Source organism: Xenopus laevis, chromosome 8S, assembly GCF_017654675.1.
Source record: "Xenopus laevis strain J_2021 chromosome 8S, Xenopus_laevis_v10.1, whole genome shotgun sequence".
Taxonomy (NCBI): Eukaryota; Metazoa; Chordata; class Amphibia; order Anura; family Pipidae; genus Xenopus; species Xenopus laevis.
Genome location: NC_054386.1, coordinates 31,225,432 through 31,242,425, shown reverse-complemented (window position 1 = coordinate 31,242,425; position 16,994 = coordinate 31,225,432). Strand labels below are relative to the sequence as shown.

At 42.3% G+C, this 16,994-nt stretch overlaps 1 protein-coding gene across 1 annotated transcript in view; it reads left to right on the top strand.

The window, feature by feature from the left end:
- The first annotated feature begins 1,544 nt into the window (after window positions 1-1,544).
- LOC108699921 (tubulin polyglutamylase TTLL11) overlaps window positions 1,545-16,994 on the top strand; it is a 97,601-nt gene continuing 82,151 nt past the window's right edge. Inside the window, 3 exon segments of the mRNA XM_018232610.2 lie at window positions 1,545-2,781; window positions 12,973-13,030; window positions 15,151-15,284. Coding sequence (XP_018088099.2) covers window positions 1,702-2,781; window positions 12,973-13,030; window positions 15,151-15,284 — 1,272 coding nt within the window. The 5' untranslated portion in view covers window positions 1,545-1,701.

The following is a 16,994-nucleotide window of genomic DNA, read 5'->3' as shown; positions in this document are numbered from 1 at the left end:
TAGAGAGGAGCATCTTTGAGTGTTAGGGTTCCCGGGCTGAAAAGGGAGGAAGCAGTTGGCAGGGGCACTGCCACTCGCTTCAGGTGGCAGCAGCCTGCAACTTACCAGGGACTCCAAAATTCCAATTTTTCAATAAGATTTTCTGCTCTGCTATTGCAGAGAAAGCGATTTCGCTCTCCGCATTAGCAATGCTCCCCCCTCTACACCAACTCCGGAACAAAATAATGGTATGCGAGGGGGGCAGCATCAGAATGGCCGACTCATGGTAGTAAGGACCCCCGAAGCACCCCTGGCGCTTAGTGATTGGCAGCTGTGGGCCATGAAAAAACGCCCATAGATGCTAATGTATAGTAAAAAAAAATAATAAAGTGATACAGTTTGGAAAAAGTTGCAAACAAAATTGCCCATCAACTTCAGTACGTTTGGTGAATTTTTGGTCAAGCAAAACGGGTCAAAATTGACCCATCACTTGGGCTTTTTCATGAAGCACAAGATCTGATACAGGTGAGCATGTTTAGGTACAGGGTTGGAGGAGGGCAAGCAGTTGGTGTTTGGCAGAGGTGGACTGTCTTGTGCTGCACAAGGACTGATAGGAGACTGCTGTAAGATGCCATAGATAATCACATATTGGGTCAGTCCAGACCTTGTCCTCATGGACTGCCTCCTGCTCCACAAGGCCTGACAGAAGGGCATCTCAGTGCTACTAGGGGAGGACAGGCAGTTGCTGAGTGTAGCTTCTAGGCTGTATCAGGCATTCTTAAGACAGGCAGAATAGGAGCTGCTGCAAGCCAATGAGCCAGTGAGTGGAGGCTAAGGCTAATTTTGCTTTTTCCCCCCACCATCCTGATTATTTGGCATTGAAATATGTAATTCACCTGTTGCTATGCACACTGTACAGATCTCCAGTTGGATAATGAACACTGCATTAACATCAGACATGCCAGTAAGATTATTATTACCACTGTATACAGAGCTTTGCAAAAAAGGCATTATAAACACTGTATTAAGCTCAGAGGAGCCAGATCAGGTGACGTTAGCAAATGTAATGTTTTTGCAGTGATATCCCTAATAGATCTACAGCAAAGAGTATTGGATTTTGTTGGTTCAATGCAAATTTCTTGCACAAAACCCTTAATCCATCTGCACTGAGCCTTTAAATGAACCCAATTACAAATGTAGAAGTCTTTTGTTCCTTAAAGGGGTTGTTTACCTTTAAATTAACTGTTAATATGATGTACAGAGTCGTTTTCTGAGACAATCTGCAATTGGTTTTCATTTTTTATTATTTTGAGTTATTTAGCTCTTTATTCAGCAGCTCTACAGTTGGCAATTTCAGCAGTCTGGTTGCTGATGATCCGGAGCTTACAAAATACAACTACTTGCCGAGAAAGAAAGCGATTGTAAGGTTAAGAGGTGGACCGTACAGACCGGGTATGTGAAGCCCTGCAGCTGAAAAGAGCAATGTTATCCAATGCATGGGAAGAAATCACATAAGAATTCTTATGGAACGCCCTCGCTGATTTGTCCCTCGCCGCTTGCCATTCGTTGCGCTGTCAACCAGATCCAAACAATATCGCGTGTGAGAGGGGCGGGGCTAGAATGAGCTGCAGGTAATTGAACCAGGTGCTGCCCAGGGCATCCTGGGAGAACCCCCTGAGAAAGTTATTGTCCGGGAGGAGGAGGAGGAGGAGGAGGGTAGAAATGTCAGGGAATGGGGTGGGAGACTGTTTAGGAGGAGAAGCAGAACGGGAGCTGATTGGTGAGCTGGTACAAGTAGGCGCTGATCTGGCGGTGACATGTGGGAGAATGCGAGAAGGGGGTTCGGAAGGGGTAAGACAAGAAGGTGCAGATCATAGAGAAGTAGATGGGGTAAGACAAGAAGGGGCAGATCATAGAGATGTAGATGGGGTAAGACAAGAGGGGGCAGATCATAGAGATGCAGAAGAGGGAAGACAAGAAGGGGCAGATCTGGGAGATACGGATGATGTAAGGCAAGGAGGGCGAGGGCCAGACCCAGGGGTGTCATGTGGGAAAAGAGAAGAAAGGGCATTGCAGGCAGCAGGTGATGATCCAGTAGGAAGCATTGAGCTGACAGTAACAATGGATGAAAGGCTGAAGCCAAAGGCACCATGTAGGGACATAGCAGGGCAGACAATTGGGTTAAGTCTAAAAGGGACAGCATTTGATGTAACTACTGGGCTCCACCATAAAGGGATAGGGCAGGAAAGGATTAGGGAGACAGAGGAAGGACCAGGACAGTGTCTGACAGTTAAGGCAGCTCAGCTAAGCCCCCCTAAAGTAGGGCATGAGACACTGAAATCAGGAACTAGGGTGGTAGGGAGGGCAGCTGAGTGTAAGGGCTGTGGGCATTTAGGGAACAAGCACAGTGGGACACAGGAGGCCGTATGCAGCATTTCTGTAAGATCAGGACCCTGGTTGGCATCAGGGCGGCACAAAACCCTGCGCAACACAACGTTTAATAAGAGAAGAGAGGGGTCATTGGAGAGGGAGGGCCTGAAAGCTAAACATGCCTATAACAGGTTGTCTGCCAGTCGAGGAACAAGGTGCCCACCTACCACCCGTAGAAAGTCCGAACACAGAGTTGCTGAGAGCAAAGCGACAAGATAACCAAGCCGGGGACCCCAACAGCAGGAAATGAAAATTGGGCAAAAGAAAACAGAGGCAAGGGGTAATAAGAGGCAGGTGACGGTGGACAGCTCCAAAGCCAAGACATCCTTAGAAGCCCTAAAGATGAGCATCAAACAGCTGAAGTGGAAAGAAGTAAGTACACTTGCCACATATATCCACCTTTCTGCTTGAGCTCTGGAACATGGTAGATCAGAGCCCCTTTTGCTCTGGCTGCCTGTACCATTCCAAATCCACCACCATGTTTAACTACTGCCAACAGACATTGTGGGCTGAAGGCATCCTTCTATTTTCTATTTATGACCTTGTTCTTGAAGTTTTAGAGTTTAAATTTTCATCTTCTTATGTAAACAGTTCTAAATTGATACATTATTTCATGCATTTTTTTTTTTTAGCTTTATGCCTTCTAAGCAGAGTTCCAGAGTTTCACAAAGGGCAGCTGTTACAATTGATACAGTCATTGTTAAACTTCAAAGATTCTGCTGACAAATGGATCAAGTCATGTAGCAAATTGTTACAGTTCAGATTACGGAGCTGCCAGTCTGAAACACAAGCGACAGGAAACGGGAAACTTTAAACTTCAATTTTGGAAAGAAAAATTATAAATAAAAATATTATTGGGTGAACAGACATAACAACTGAACTGGAAAATGTGTTTGGAAGGTGAACAATCCTTTTAAAGGAAAGGCATGTTATACGTGGGGGGTATCAAAAGTTAGGCACCCCCAAGTGATTGTATTTACTTACCTGAAACCCAAGACCTGCAGAAAACTGCACAGACTGGGGGTTATTCCATTGAGCACCACGGAGCGTTCCTGTACCTGTTTCTTTCTTCTCACAGCTGTACCTGCTCAGAAGAGCGAAAAAGCCGAACTGCAACAAAAACACTGGCTACAATACAATACAATATACAAAAAGGGGGGTTGTGGGAATGTGCATTAAAAAGTAGCACTTCCATTATACTTAAATATACTTTAACTTAGCCTTTTGAGTGCTCCCACAACCCCCCTTTTTCTATAAAGTAGATACAATCACTAACTTTTGGCACCCCCAATAAAAATGCCTTTCCTTCTCCTTTAATAGAGAACTAAACAAGCACTAGATGCGTCTTTTTGGTGTTCAGTGCCAGGGAGTGGAAGTGAAGTATCTGAATTTGGAGGCCACCAACCCCAATCTTCAACTCTTTGTTAGACAGATTGATAGAGGAAGGCTGTTTTAGGGGGCAATGTTGTGATGGCACAGGAGAGGTGGTGTGTAGGGGTCCTATGTTGGCTAAGTGGGTTTAGTTCTCTTTTAAGAGAATTCTGTGCAGCTTTTTGAAGCTCATGATATTCAGTTTTTATTGAGACTGACTCACATAGATCATCATGGGTCCCCTGTTTCTTTTTTTCCCGATGCAATTTGCTTATGTTTGAGTCAGATGAGCATGATTTGTGTTGCCTCTGCTGTTCAGCACTGACAGGTGGACAGCTACTTACTGTTGCTTGAAAAACTCCCACATCAATGTATTGAATATCAGACCTCTGTAATACTTTTCATGCAACTGGCACATTAGTCACCAACATAGCTGTCTTTGTTTTCTGTTACAGTTATCCACCTTTTGTATATGGGTTGGAGCATATTTACCTCCCACAATATTTGTGGATTGTGGCTGGGATCCATAGGCTATCTATACAGAAACTCTTGGAAACCCACACAAACACACATTCTTGTTAAATATTTTTCAGAATAAACAGTAAGGGAGCAAAAGCCTATTTATTGTGATAGCAATGGACCAGGCTGCTCGTACTGATCACAGCACTGGTGCTTTGTTTCTTGAGAGCTCTGCTGTTCTTTCTGTTCTGCAACAGTCAAGTACAATTTATATAAATGGTATCCATGCCACTGAATATTTACCCTTGGCGGTCATCCTTTCAATCTCTTTGATTTGATATTAACCTTGGGCTTGTTGCTTTATAGCCACAATGCCATTTGTGCTTGGCACTTGCTCATCACAGTTGACTTTGAACTTTGGCAGGTACTTGGCAAATACTTGATGTATCCATTTGAGTAACAATACAAGAGGGCCATAAATCAGTCCTTTATAACTCACACTATATTCAAACTTCACATGGCACGTGTGCGTGAGTTATTACGGCAGTCAATGGCTGTAAACTTGCTCACTTGACTATGGGTGCTAATACATTCTCTGAACTAAGGAACAGTGAGAATGTATCACATTTCCTTTCTGTTCCAACAGAAGCTAAATGAATAAAACTCAAGCTCAGTCTACATTTTATTTGCGTTGGTCCTTCCAGTTTGGGTGTATACTAGCTACAAAGGGAATAATATTCCCCCTTTTGACAATAGTGTGTTGGGCTATTAGAGTGCCTCTGGTCATTCTGTGCTTTCATTAATAATGTTATATTGAGTTTTCAAAATGACTATTTTATAGAGGAAGTGGTAGATTATAGGGCAAATTTCCTACATGCAGGGCAAGGTGCAAACTGTATGGGGTGATTCGCCATGTTTTTTTTTTTTAAGAATAGCTGCAGAGTTCTGCTTTCAAAGACAAAACACAGAGACCTGTCTTCACCCTGTGAATAAAGCCTGCCTCTGTTCTGCAGTTCTGTATTTGTGAGGGGTGGGCTAGGGAAGCACATATGCAATCTGCTCCCTACCTGCTCCCCTTAATGATGCAAAAGTTAGGGGGCAGGACAGATACAGTGGTGTGAAAAACTATTTGCCCCCTTCCTGATTTCTTATTCTTTTGCATGTTTGTCACACAAAATGTTTCTGATCATCAAACACATTTAACTATTAGTCAAAGATAACACAAGTAAACACAAAATGCAGTTTTTAAATGAGGGTTTTTATTATTTAGGGAGAAAAGAAATCCAAACCTGTGTGAAAAAGTAATTGCCCCCTGAACCTAATAACTGGTTGGGCCACCCTTAGCAGCAATAACTGCAATCAAGCGTTTGCGATAACTTGCAACGATTCTTTTACAGCGCTCTGGAGGAATTTTGGCCCACTCATCTTTGCAGAATTGTTGTAATTCAGCTTTATTTGAGGGTTTTCTAGCATGAACCGCCTTTTTAAGGTCATGCCACAACATCTCAATAGGATTCAGGTCAGGACTTTGACTAGGCCACTCCAAAGTCTTCATTTTGTTTTTCTTCAGCCATTAAGAGGTGGATTTGCTGGTGTGTTTTGGGTCATTGTCCTGCTGCAGCACCCAAGATCGCTTCAGCTTAATTGAGGCAAGTGAGGCCTGCAGTTCTTTAGATGTTGTCCTGGGGTCTTTTGTGGCCTCTCGGATGAGTTGTCTCTGCGCTCTTGGGGTAATTTTGGTCGGCCGGCCACTCCTGGGAAGGTTCACCACTGTTCCGTGTTTTTGCCATTTGTGGATAATGGCTCTCACTGTGGTTCGCTGGAGTCCCAAAACTTTAGAAATGGCTTTATAACCTTTGAAATTGAACTCAGGTGTGAAAAACCACAGTTAAGTTATTTTTTAACAAGGGGGGCAATCACTTTTTCACACAGGCCCATGTAGATTTGGAGTTTTTTTTCTCCCTTAATAACGTAAACCTTCATTTAAAAACTGCATTTTGTGTTCAATTATGTTATCTTTGACTAATAGTTAACGGTTTTTGATGAGCAGAAACGTTTAAGTGTGACAAACATGCAAAAGAATAAGAAATCAGGAAGGGGGCAAATAGTTTTTCACACCACTGTATGTGCCTTATGGGAGTCCTTACCCTATAGCAGGTGGTAAGGACAGGGCTGCCTTGTGTCTATACTAGCGATGCAGTAAATACACTATTTTAGTATTCGGCTGACTCCCTTGTGAACCAAGCCCTAATTTGGATATTTAAATCAGGAAAATGAGGGGGTAAGAGAACTGTGCTCTGCATCGGCATATAAAAATTTACTTTTTTTTACGTTTGTGTGCGAAAAGTCTCCTGATTTTTTGGATTCATATTCAATTTGGCAGAATGCTGCTGAAAAAGGTAGAATCTTGGCCAAATCCCAAACCAAATCCTGGATTCCTTGCATCCCCAGTCTGTACCTCGTACTGGATTTTTTTAGATGACATGAGGTGCAGAGTACTGCCAGACCTTGGACACAAGTGTGTTTAAAATAAGGAGTGAGGTAGGCACTTCTGTGCCCTTAGGCTAATGTCACACAGGGCACTTACGCCCCCTGTACAGTAACAGCCATTGATCTGCTCCCATGTGTTCCATGAATTATGTGCACTGCATCACCATACAGAGTGATGTTTGGTGTGAAAATGCATATCTTCACTTTACATGCCAAGATCTGATGCCCAGAGGCTGATATGGTGACTGTGAGTGCACTAAATGCAAGGAGTATCTTGGTGCAATTCTGCTTGGATCGGCTGTTACTCCACATGGGTTTCTATGGAGGCAAAGAAACACTGTTGTATGACATTGACATTAGTGTCCTTGCGTTGAGGGTGTCTGGGCTCCACCATAAAGGGATAGGGCAGGAGAAGATTAGGGAGACAGAGGAAGGACCAGGACAGTGTGTGACAGCTAAGGCAGCTCAGCTAAGGACCCTTAAAGTAGGGCATGAGACACTGAAATCAGGAACTGGGGTGGTAGGGAGGGCAGCTGAGTGTAAGGGGTGTGGGCATTTAGGGAACAAGCACAGTGGGACACAGGAGGCCGTATGCAGCATTTCTGTAAGATCAGGACCCTGGTTGGCATCAGGGCAGCGCAAAACCCTGCACAACACAATGTTTAATAAGAGAAGAGAGGGGTCATTGGAGAGGGAGGGCCTGAAAGCTAAACATGCCTATAACAGGTTGTCTGCCAGTCGAGGAACAAGTTGCCCACCTACCACCCGTAGAAAGTCAGAACGCAGAGTTGCTGAGAGCAAAGTGACAAGATCACCAAGCTGGGGACCCCCACAGCAGGAAATTAAAATCGGGGCAAAAGAAAACAGAGGCAAGGGGTAATTAGAGGCAGGTGATTGTGGACAGCTCCAAAGCCAAGACATCATTAGAAGCCCTAAAGATGAGCATCAAACAGCTGAAGTGGAAAGAAGTAAGTACACTTGCCACATATATCCACCTTTCTGCTTGAGCTCTGGAACATCGTAGACCAGACCTAAGAGCCCCTTTGCTGTGGCTGCCTGTACCATTCCGAATCCACCACCATGTTTAACTACTGCCAACAGACATTGTGGGCTGAAGGCATCCTTCTATTTTCTATTTGTGACCTTGTTCTTGAAGTTAAAAGTTTCATTTTTTATCTTCTTATGTAAACAGTTCTAAATTGATACATTATTTGATACATTTTTTTTAGCTTTATACTTTCTAAGCAGAGTTCCCGAGTTTCACAAAGGGCAGCTGTTACAATTAATACAGTCATTGTTAATACTCAACAGATACTGCCGACAAATGTATCAAGTCATGTAGCAAATTGTAACAGTTCAGATTACACAGCTGCCAGTCTGAAACTCCAGAGACAGGAAACTTTAAACTTCAATTTTGGAAACAAAATGGTAAATAATAATATTGTTGGGTGAACAGACATAACAACTGAACTGGAACATGTGTTTGGAAGGTGAACAATCCTTTTAAAGGAGAAGGAAAGTCATATTATACTTGGGGGTGCCAAAAGTTAGGCACCCCCAAGTGATTGTATTTACTTACCTGAATCCCCAAGCCGGTGCTCCTATCCGCAGAAAACTGCACCGGCCCGGGGTTATACCAGTGAGTACCACAGAGTGTTCCTCTTCCTGCTTCTTCTTTCTTCTCGCGGCTGCACATGCGCAGAAGAGTGAAAAAGCCGAACTGCAACGAAAACGCTGGCTAAAGAAAGAAGAAGCAGGAAGACGATCACTTCGTGGTGCTTGCTGGAATAACCCCCGGACCTGTGCATTTTTTTCCTGGTAGATGCACTGGCCCAGGGTGTCAGGTAAGTAGATACAATCACTAACTTTTGGCACCCCTAAGTAAAAATGCCTTTCCTTCTCCTTTAATAGAGAACTAAAGAAGTTTTAGGGGTCAATGTTGTGATGGCACAGGAGGTGGTCTGTGTAGGGGTCCTATGTTTGCTAAGTGGGTTTAGTTCTCTTTTAAGAGAATTTTGTGCAGGATTTTGAAGCTCGTGATATTCAGTTTTTATTGAGACTGACTCACATAGATCAACATGGGTCCCCTGTTTCTTTTTTTCCAGTGCAGTTTGCTCATGTTTGAGGCAGGTGAGCATGATTTGTGTTGCCTCTGCTGTTCAGCACTGACAGGTGGACAGCTACTTAAGCTGGCCATAGACGCAAAGATCCGATCGTACTAATCGAGGATCCGTACGATATTCGGACCGTGTGTGGAGAGTCCCGACATTTTTTGGCCGACGGAGATCGGTCGTTTGGTCGAGTGGCAGGTCGGGAGATGGGAAAGTCCGATCGTGCGTTGATTCGTACGATCGAATCTTTGCGTCTGTAGCCAGCTTTACTGTTGCATGAAAAACTCCCACATCAATATACTGAATATCAGACCTCTGTAATACTTTTCATGCAACTGGCTCATTCGACACCAACATAGCTGTCTTTGTTTTCTGTTACAGTTATCCACCTCTTGTATATGGGTTGGAGCATATTTACCTCACACAATATTTGTGGCTGGGATCTATAGGTTACCTACACAAACACAGAAACTTTTGGAAACCCACACAAACACACCTTCTTGTAAAATATTTTTCAGAATAAACAGTAAGGGAACAAAAGCCTATTTACCAGTATTGTGATAGCAATGGACCAGGCTGCTCGCACTTGGGTCTGATCACAGCACTGGTGCTTTGTTTCTTGAGAGCTCTGCTGTTCTTTCTGTTCTGCAGCAGTCGAGTACACTTTAGATAAACCCATGACACTGAATATTTACCCTTGATGGGCAGCCTTTCAATCTCTTTGATTTGGTATTACCTTGGGCTTGTTGCTTTATATCCACAATGCCATTTGTGAGACAAAAAGGAACACCAAGAGCCCCAATAGTGTAATATGTTTTTACAAGGAGTAATGGTAGAGTAAACAAGTTAATACTCACAAACCAGGGTTACCGATAGGCAACCACTGTATAGGCAGGTGGGGAGATTATCCTGACCCCACTCAGGAATAAAACGTCGCTCTCTGTAGAAGAAGAAAACGGGGATGATACCCCTCCACTCGGGGTGGACTCAATATGGTAGTAAGACAAAACAGAGGCGCAAAAAGGGATAAAAATAGCTAAAAGCACTTAAAAACCCAATGGGTAATTCAGAGGAGGTAGTGATGAACTTACCTCCTCCAAGCAGACACCAACGAAAGTGGTAATTTTCAATAATAGTTTATTCACAAAACAGTATTGCAATGCGTTTCACAGGCATTTCCTGCTTTATCAGGCAATATGGAACGGGAACAAAAACAACAGTGTCTTTGTATAAACACGCGCCGTGTTTATACAAAGACACTGTTGTTTTTGTTGTTTTTGTCTTACTACCACAATGCCATTTGTGTTTGGTACTTGCTCATCACAGTTGACTTAGCACTTTGGCAGATACTTGATATATCCATTTGAGTAACAATAAGCAAGGGCCAGAAATCAGTCCTTTATAACTCACACTATATTCAAACGTCTCATGGCATGTGAGCATGAGTTATTACGGAAGTAAATGGCTGTAAACTTGCTCACTTGACTATGGGTGTTAATACATTCTCTGAACAGTGAGAATGTATCAAATTTCCTTTCTGTTCCAACAGAAGACAAATGAATAAAACTCAAGCTCAGTCTACATTTTATTTGTGTTGGTCCTTCCAGTTTGGGTGTATACTAGCTACATAGGGAATAATATTCCCCCTTTTGCCGATAGTGTGGTAGGCTATTAGAGTGCCTCTGGGCATTCTGTGCTTTCATTAATAATGTTATATTGAGTTTTGATCAAAATTACTATTTTATAGAGGAAGTGGTAAAGATTTTAGGGCAAATTCCTACGTGCAGGGCAGGGTGTAAACTGTATGGGGTGATTCGCCATGTTTTTTGCACTTTGTGCCCTGGCCTACACAAAGTAGAATAGCTACAGGGTTCTGCTTTCAAAGACAAAACACAGAGACCTGTCTTCACCCCTCTGAATAAAGTGCTGCCTCTGTTCTGCAGTTCTGTATTTATGAGGGGCAGGCTAGATAAGTGATATGCAATCTGCTCTCTACCTACTCCCCTTAATGATGCACAAGTTAGGGGGCAGGACAGCTATGTGCCTTCTGGGCCCTGTCCTTACCCTATAGCAGGTGGTAAGGACAGGGCTGCCTTGTGTCTATACTAGGGATGCACTAAATCCACCATTTTAGGATTCGGCTGAATCCCTTGTGAAAGATTCGCCCGAATACTGAACCAAGCCCTAATTTGGATACTTAAATCAGGGAAATGAGGGGGAAAGAGAACCGCCCTTTGTACGTGTGTATAAAAATTTACTTCTTTGTGTTCTTTGTCAGAGTGTTTTAACTTCTGCTCCACCTTCAGTAAATCTCTGTAACTCTTCTAATTACCGAGGCTTTAATAAATGTGCATGTGTCACTGAACATGACTTTTTTTACCAGAATAATTGATTGGCTAAATTAGGGACATCCAATCTAAGTTACAATGATGAGAGAAAGAGAGCACAGATTCCCAATGGTTTGCCACTTATAAAATCAACTATACACAATGGTGGGAGCTATTCCCTTAGACAGTACAGTATGAGGGTATAGCTTATTGTGTGTCAAGAACATTCCTTCTTTGTATATTTGTATTTATACATATGGGAACATCACAGACTTGGGACTAGTATTGCTTTACTCCTGTGTGAGCATGTTATTGTTAATAAGAAGAAAGTTGGCAAGGCAGAGTTCCCTCTATTGTTCATAAATATATAATGGTTTACAGCCTTTCCTAACTGTGAAGACATTGCTAGAGAAATATAATATAATTTTTTTTTATGTAAACAGTCGAAGAATTTGCCTCCAGACCCAGAAAAAGTAGCCAATTAACCTCAGACAGAAAACTGCTCCCACTGGTGTCACAGTACATTAATTATTGTTGCTTTTTAATAGAATGTGAGTGACAGATGAAATGTTGAATTGTGGTATGGGAGAAAGTAAAGTGTTTATCCAGCTGGGCTTTTTGTTCAGCAAAGTTATCATAAAAGTCATCTTGCCTCAATCTTCTTACCCAGAGAGAGTGTGATATTTATATGTAGTGTGCAAAATTAACAGTATAACACATTCCTCCCTACTGCCTGATCATTTGAGTCCTGACACTGGTGGGTGACACTCAGGGTACAACCCCTCTCTAGGCTCCTTGTTGGAGCTTCTGACTGCTCTTCTAACTACGTGAACCTGACTTTCACTTTCAGCATCAGCTATAACATGAATTAACTACTCCTTCTGAGGCCTCCTGTCTCTGCCTCTCCAGCACCATCCACCCTTCCAGGAAGTGAGACAGCAGCTCATGGTGCCTCCCTTTTTAAAGTCTAGGGACTCCTGATACCCCTGGTCAATAGAGAATTATCTCTTCCCAACTCTGAACACATCAAGTGTAATGCTGTAGTTAAACCTATTGGGGTTTTTAAAACTGACAAGGAAATTGTATAAGGAGTCGTTATTACTGTAATAAGCAATTAAGATATTTCTATTATTCCGCTAAAGCTAGCCTATGCAGAAACCAGCACACAATCTTTCATCTCCTTTATTTTTAATCAGGCCAACCAATGCACTATAAATATCATCTGCCTGATTTGTACAGAGCCTCTCAGTACCATTTTAGTGATGAAAGCCCAACCCGGCCATCGATTCCGGCATGAACTACAGCACTGGCTCTCAGAATTACAAATGGTTGCAGGGTAAACAAATGAATGAGGTCAGCGAGAGGCCTAGCCTTGTCCGAACGCTTTTGGCCAAAACAGACCTTGATGGATGGAAGGAAAACTAGTGCGACTGGATCTGTTACAATTTCGCCTGAGCTTATTTCAGAAAGTTTTCAATAAACTTTTAATTGGCCAGCAGGATGGCTCAGTAGTTAGCCTTTGCAGAACCGGGGTTCTAGGTTCCATTCCAGACAGGGCATTGTCTGCAAGGGGTCTCTGTGGTTTCTATACCTTGTTTATAATCCTTCAATCCCCCTACAACAAAAGGGCTGCACTTGACTGTGTGTTGTGCACTCAACATTTCTATTACTTTGTGCATGAGCATGAAAGAATCTCGATCAGTTCTACAGAATTGGCTATAACCAGGGGAGATTGGGTGAATAGCATGACTTTATTTCCATATTAGTATTAAGGTACTGATAACTTTGTTTCTTTTGTATCCCAGTTTCCCATGGGTCGACGCCAACCTTGTGATATTTATTGGCATGGAGTTTCTTTCCACGGTACCCATCGCTCACAGATGCTGTGGTTCAGTTTTTAAATAAGAACCCAATTAACAGGAAGATTACCACTTGGTGCTCCTAAAGTCAGTTTTTAGAAAACAGGAGCATCAGCCCAGGTCTCAGGTAAGAGATAACTAGTGGGTGCTTAACATTTTTTGCACCCCCTGTGATTCTGACTTTTAAGAGCAACTAGACTGGGGGAATCTTTGCTCTGCTTGTTTCAGAAGCACGTTTGTTTTCCTAGGTTACTGATAAGCTTAAGGGCAACCACATTTCTTATCATTGATCTTCCGGATCAGGCCTTGGCAATTTCGACAAGAGTTGCCAGCTCCTAATTGTTATTCATCTAACAACTTCCAGGATTTATATAGTTCCATCCATCTCCCGCTGAAACCCAGACCACATAGGATACATTTAGAGAAGAATGAGAACTAAATCAGACTGCGGTTGATAAAAGCCAACGCAGCAGATTGCTCTTGCGATTCGGCCACTGCGGGAAGATTGGTCATCATTCCTGAGCTTTTACCTGCAGTAAAGCTGAGAACTTCAAATGAAGATTGCTTTGCTATGAGACACACACTTCTATACACATCTCAAAGGCCATCAAGGTAAAGAAATGCTTTCTTTCCTAAAGATCGGTCGCGCAGAATGTTCCGGCACATTTCCTAAATCACTCGGAATCCCAGGCTGCCAAAGGCTATTACTTCTAACAGCAGGGGTGCCGAAATGTGTAGTCGTGCCAGGTTTGACAGTTAGCAGAGAAATTCATACCAAATCAGATGTACCCAGGGTCTATTAACATCATTCAAACCCATCTTTTAAGTGAAAATATCCTGTCTTCCCTTCGATTAATAATAATAAACTGAAAGGTAATGTAGAAGTGTCTTCAATATTGAAATCGTGTGGAGGGTCGTGACACCTCGTTCCTAGTTCTGCTCCCTTGCAAAAGGTTAGCCCAGCCTAGTGCTGCAGGACATGAAAATCAGCCCTGAGCTTGTCAACGGCAGAAAATTAGGGGATAATTTCCCCAGGTGGGGATTATATTGTGCCGACATCAACAAGAAATATGGCAGTTGGGAGAAATGAGTGCCGGAAAATACGCCACGATCATCTCACTGAGAACCATGTGACATTTGGAATATGCTTGCGCTTACTGACATGCCAAGAGTGATATTCTTAATGCTGCGTGTGCACTTTTGCTGAGAAATAGGGTTTTTATGACCTGTTAAGCACGGATTATATATTCAGAACTTTGTGCGAACAAGAAAAAGTTGCAGTTTAGGCAGGCCGAATGCATGAAGTGCATCTCCCATTTCTCTTGCTCTCTGTATATTGTCATCTTCTGCTTGTATTGTCTGCTTGGCATTATATGCTGCCAGCATTCACAGCTATCTCATTAAACTAAGCCCCTAACTCCTATCAGCCTCACTGAAGGGACACATATTGGAGTGAAAATGTTACAATTTCCCTACTGTGTTCATCTTTCCCTGCTTTCTTTATCTGACTCAGCTGTCACCATATTACCTTACTGTCTCCATTCTGTCCTATTGTTTCCATCTTGTCCTAATGTCTCCATATTGCCCTGCTGACCCCATCTTGTCCTACTGTCCCTATCATGCTCTTTTGTCTCCATCTTGCCCTACTGCCCCAATCTTACCCTTTTGTCCCCATCATATACTACTGTTCCCATCTTGATGTTTTGTCTCCATCTTGTCCTACTGTCCCAATGTTGCTCTTTTATATCCATCTTGTCCTACTGTCTTCATATTGTTCTATGGTCTCCATCTTGTCCTTCTGTCCCCGTCTTGCTCTTTTGTTTCCATTTTGTCCTGTTGTGCTATCTATACTTACAACCCTCTTTCTTCTTATTTTCAAACCATTATCCTACAGAATCCACGCACTATAACAGGTTCTATAACTTTTGCAGTTTTTAGTACATTTGATTGACCTGGAGATGGCCTGTAGACCACAGAGTGTTGTCAGTGACCCTCTTGTGCTAATGCAGTATGTCTTTTAGTGGCTTCCAAGATTTTTCAAAGAGGTCAGCTGCATGGTATAAATGGATAAATCACCCTATTACAGGCCCTAATACTAATGCTAAATAAATTAATTGATTTCAGGGATGGCCGAGATGGTGCATAAAATCAGCCTGAGCCGGGCCGTGAGGACCATGCAGGAACTGTACCCGGAAGAATACAACTTTTATCCCCAGTCCTGGATCCTTCCTGAAGAGTATCACCTCTTTGTTGCTCAAGTGAGTGGCCCTTTTCTATTCTGTACAAACTGTTCTGCTAAATTAAGGCTAAACAGTCTGCAGTGTGTCTCAGTTTTTCGGCCGTTCAGCACCACAATTCGACTGTATGCATTAATAACGTACTGAGGATGACTTGCACAGAGCTTTTAAAATAATTAGCTCATTGATACAAGAAACTCTCCAATGCTTCATCATTGCTTTATTTATGTCATTACACAATGGCCTCTAGATGGCACTGCATCTCATTGCACTATAGAGTCATAACCAATTGCCTCCTAAAAGAATGCTATCTCGCTGTGTTTTAAAGCACAGTCAGGGCAGTTATAGATGGGGTACCACCTACAGACCCTTATTAGGGCTTTTCAGTGTATTGCAGGGTTTTCTGATCATTCGGATAGTAATGATGAGCATCAATGCATGTTATTCCCAAACCTGTTGAGGACAGTGCATCAGATGTCTGCTATGCACATTTACAGTGAAAGAAAGCCAATCACCAAGGGACAGTATACACATATGTTTAAAATGAATTCAGTAAATAAGTCTTGGTTAGATTATACTTTCTATGGTTTTGGTTATGTTCTTATATGCATAACTACCAAATGGGGCTTTCATTTTCCAACTGCTTTGGTTCTTTAGAATAATTGTGGGTTGAGAAGAAGGCAGCCAATCACGTTAACATAGTCCTAGTTATATCTGAACTCCACCTTATCTGTAAACCTGAGACCTAGCAACTAGAGGAAGGGTGGAATTTATATATACAATGCTCATTGCCTCTAAATGAACTATGCTGATTTCAAGAGGAGTGGCAGGAGAGGGAGTAAGGGTAAATGCACAAGAATGATGCATTAATGCTTTGTAATAAATAAAAAAGCTTTTTTTTTTAAAAAAAAAAAATATGCACAGGTCTTTATCACCTTTTAGTCCTGGTGAACTAGACACAGCTGCAGCATTGCTGTTGCTCCGTTTTTAACCATGGCCCTTCGCTGTATGAACTTGCACAGTAGCTGCATGGTACTGTAGGAAATATTCCTGCAGTTGCCCCAATGAACTACAGATGGCACTGCAAACAAAGGTATCTGCACTGTCACTTATGCTGACAAATGTTAATTTTGCAGTGTTTTCATCTAATTTAAATAAAAGAACCTACACCTGCAGGGATAACACTGGCAATATATTTCCCCCTGCATTTTGGAATGCAGTTGCCTCCAATCATCTCCTGTCAAGTACTCATGGAGACTCCGCTCTCTGTAGGCCTTAAGCTTACGCTTTATTTTGCTTTTATTTATTCCTTCTGCCTTCCGTTTAGTAACTTGTTTTTTATAATTGCCACTCCATAGAAATGGCAGCCCCTGAATTTCAAGCCCCGGAATACAAAAAATGGCAGTAATTACTTTCCCCTCCATTCCTTTATTATGTACGTTTGTAATACTGTAATTACATATTATTATTTTCCTTAACTAATTGTAATTATTGCTATTGAGCGCCGTAATTACTGTTGACGACTGTTTTCTTTTGAGAAATAAATTGATTTGTCTGTCACGGCCGTTTGCATTTGGAAAATTATCTGATTTGCAGATTTTTTTTTCTTTTTGCAAATGGAATGTGTCTGGTGGAGATAAAGAGGGGAGTTTGGGATTGTGTATCCGGGTGCTCTGACTGGGTTGGTAATAAAGAGATATTAAACTATGTATTTCCAGTAAATGGTATGGG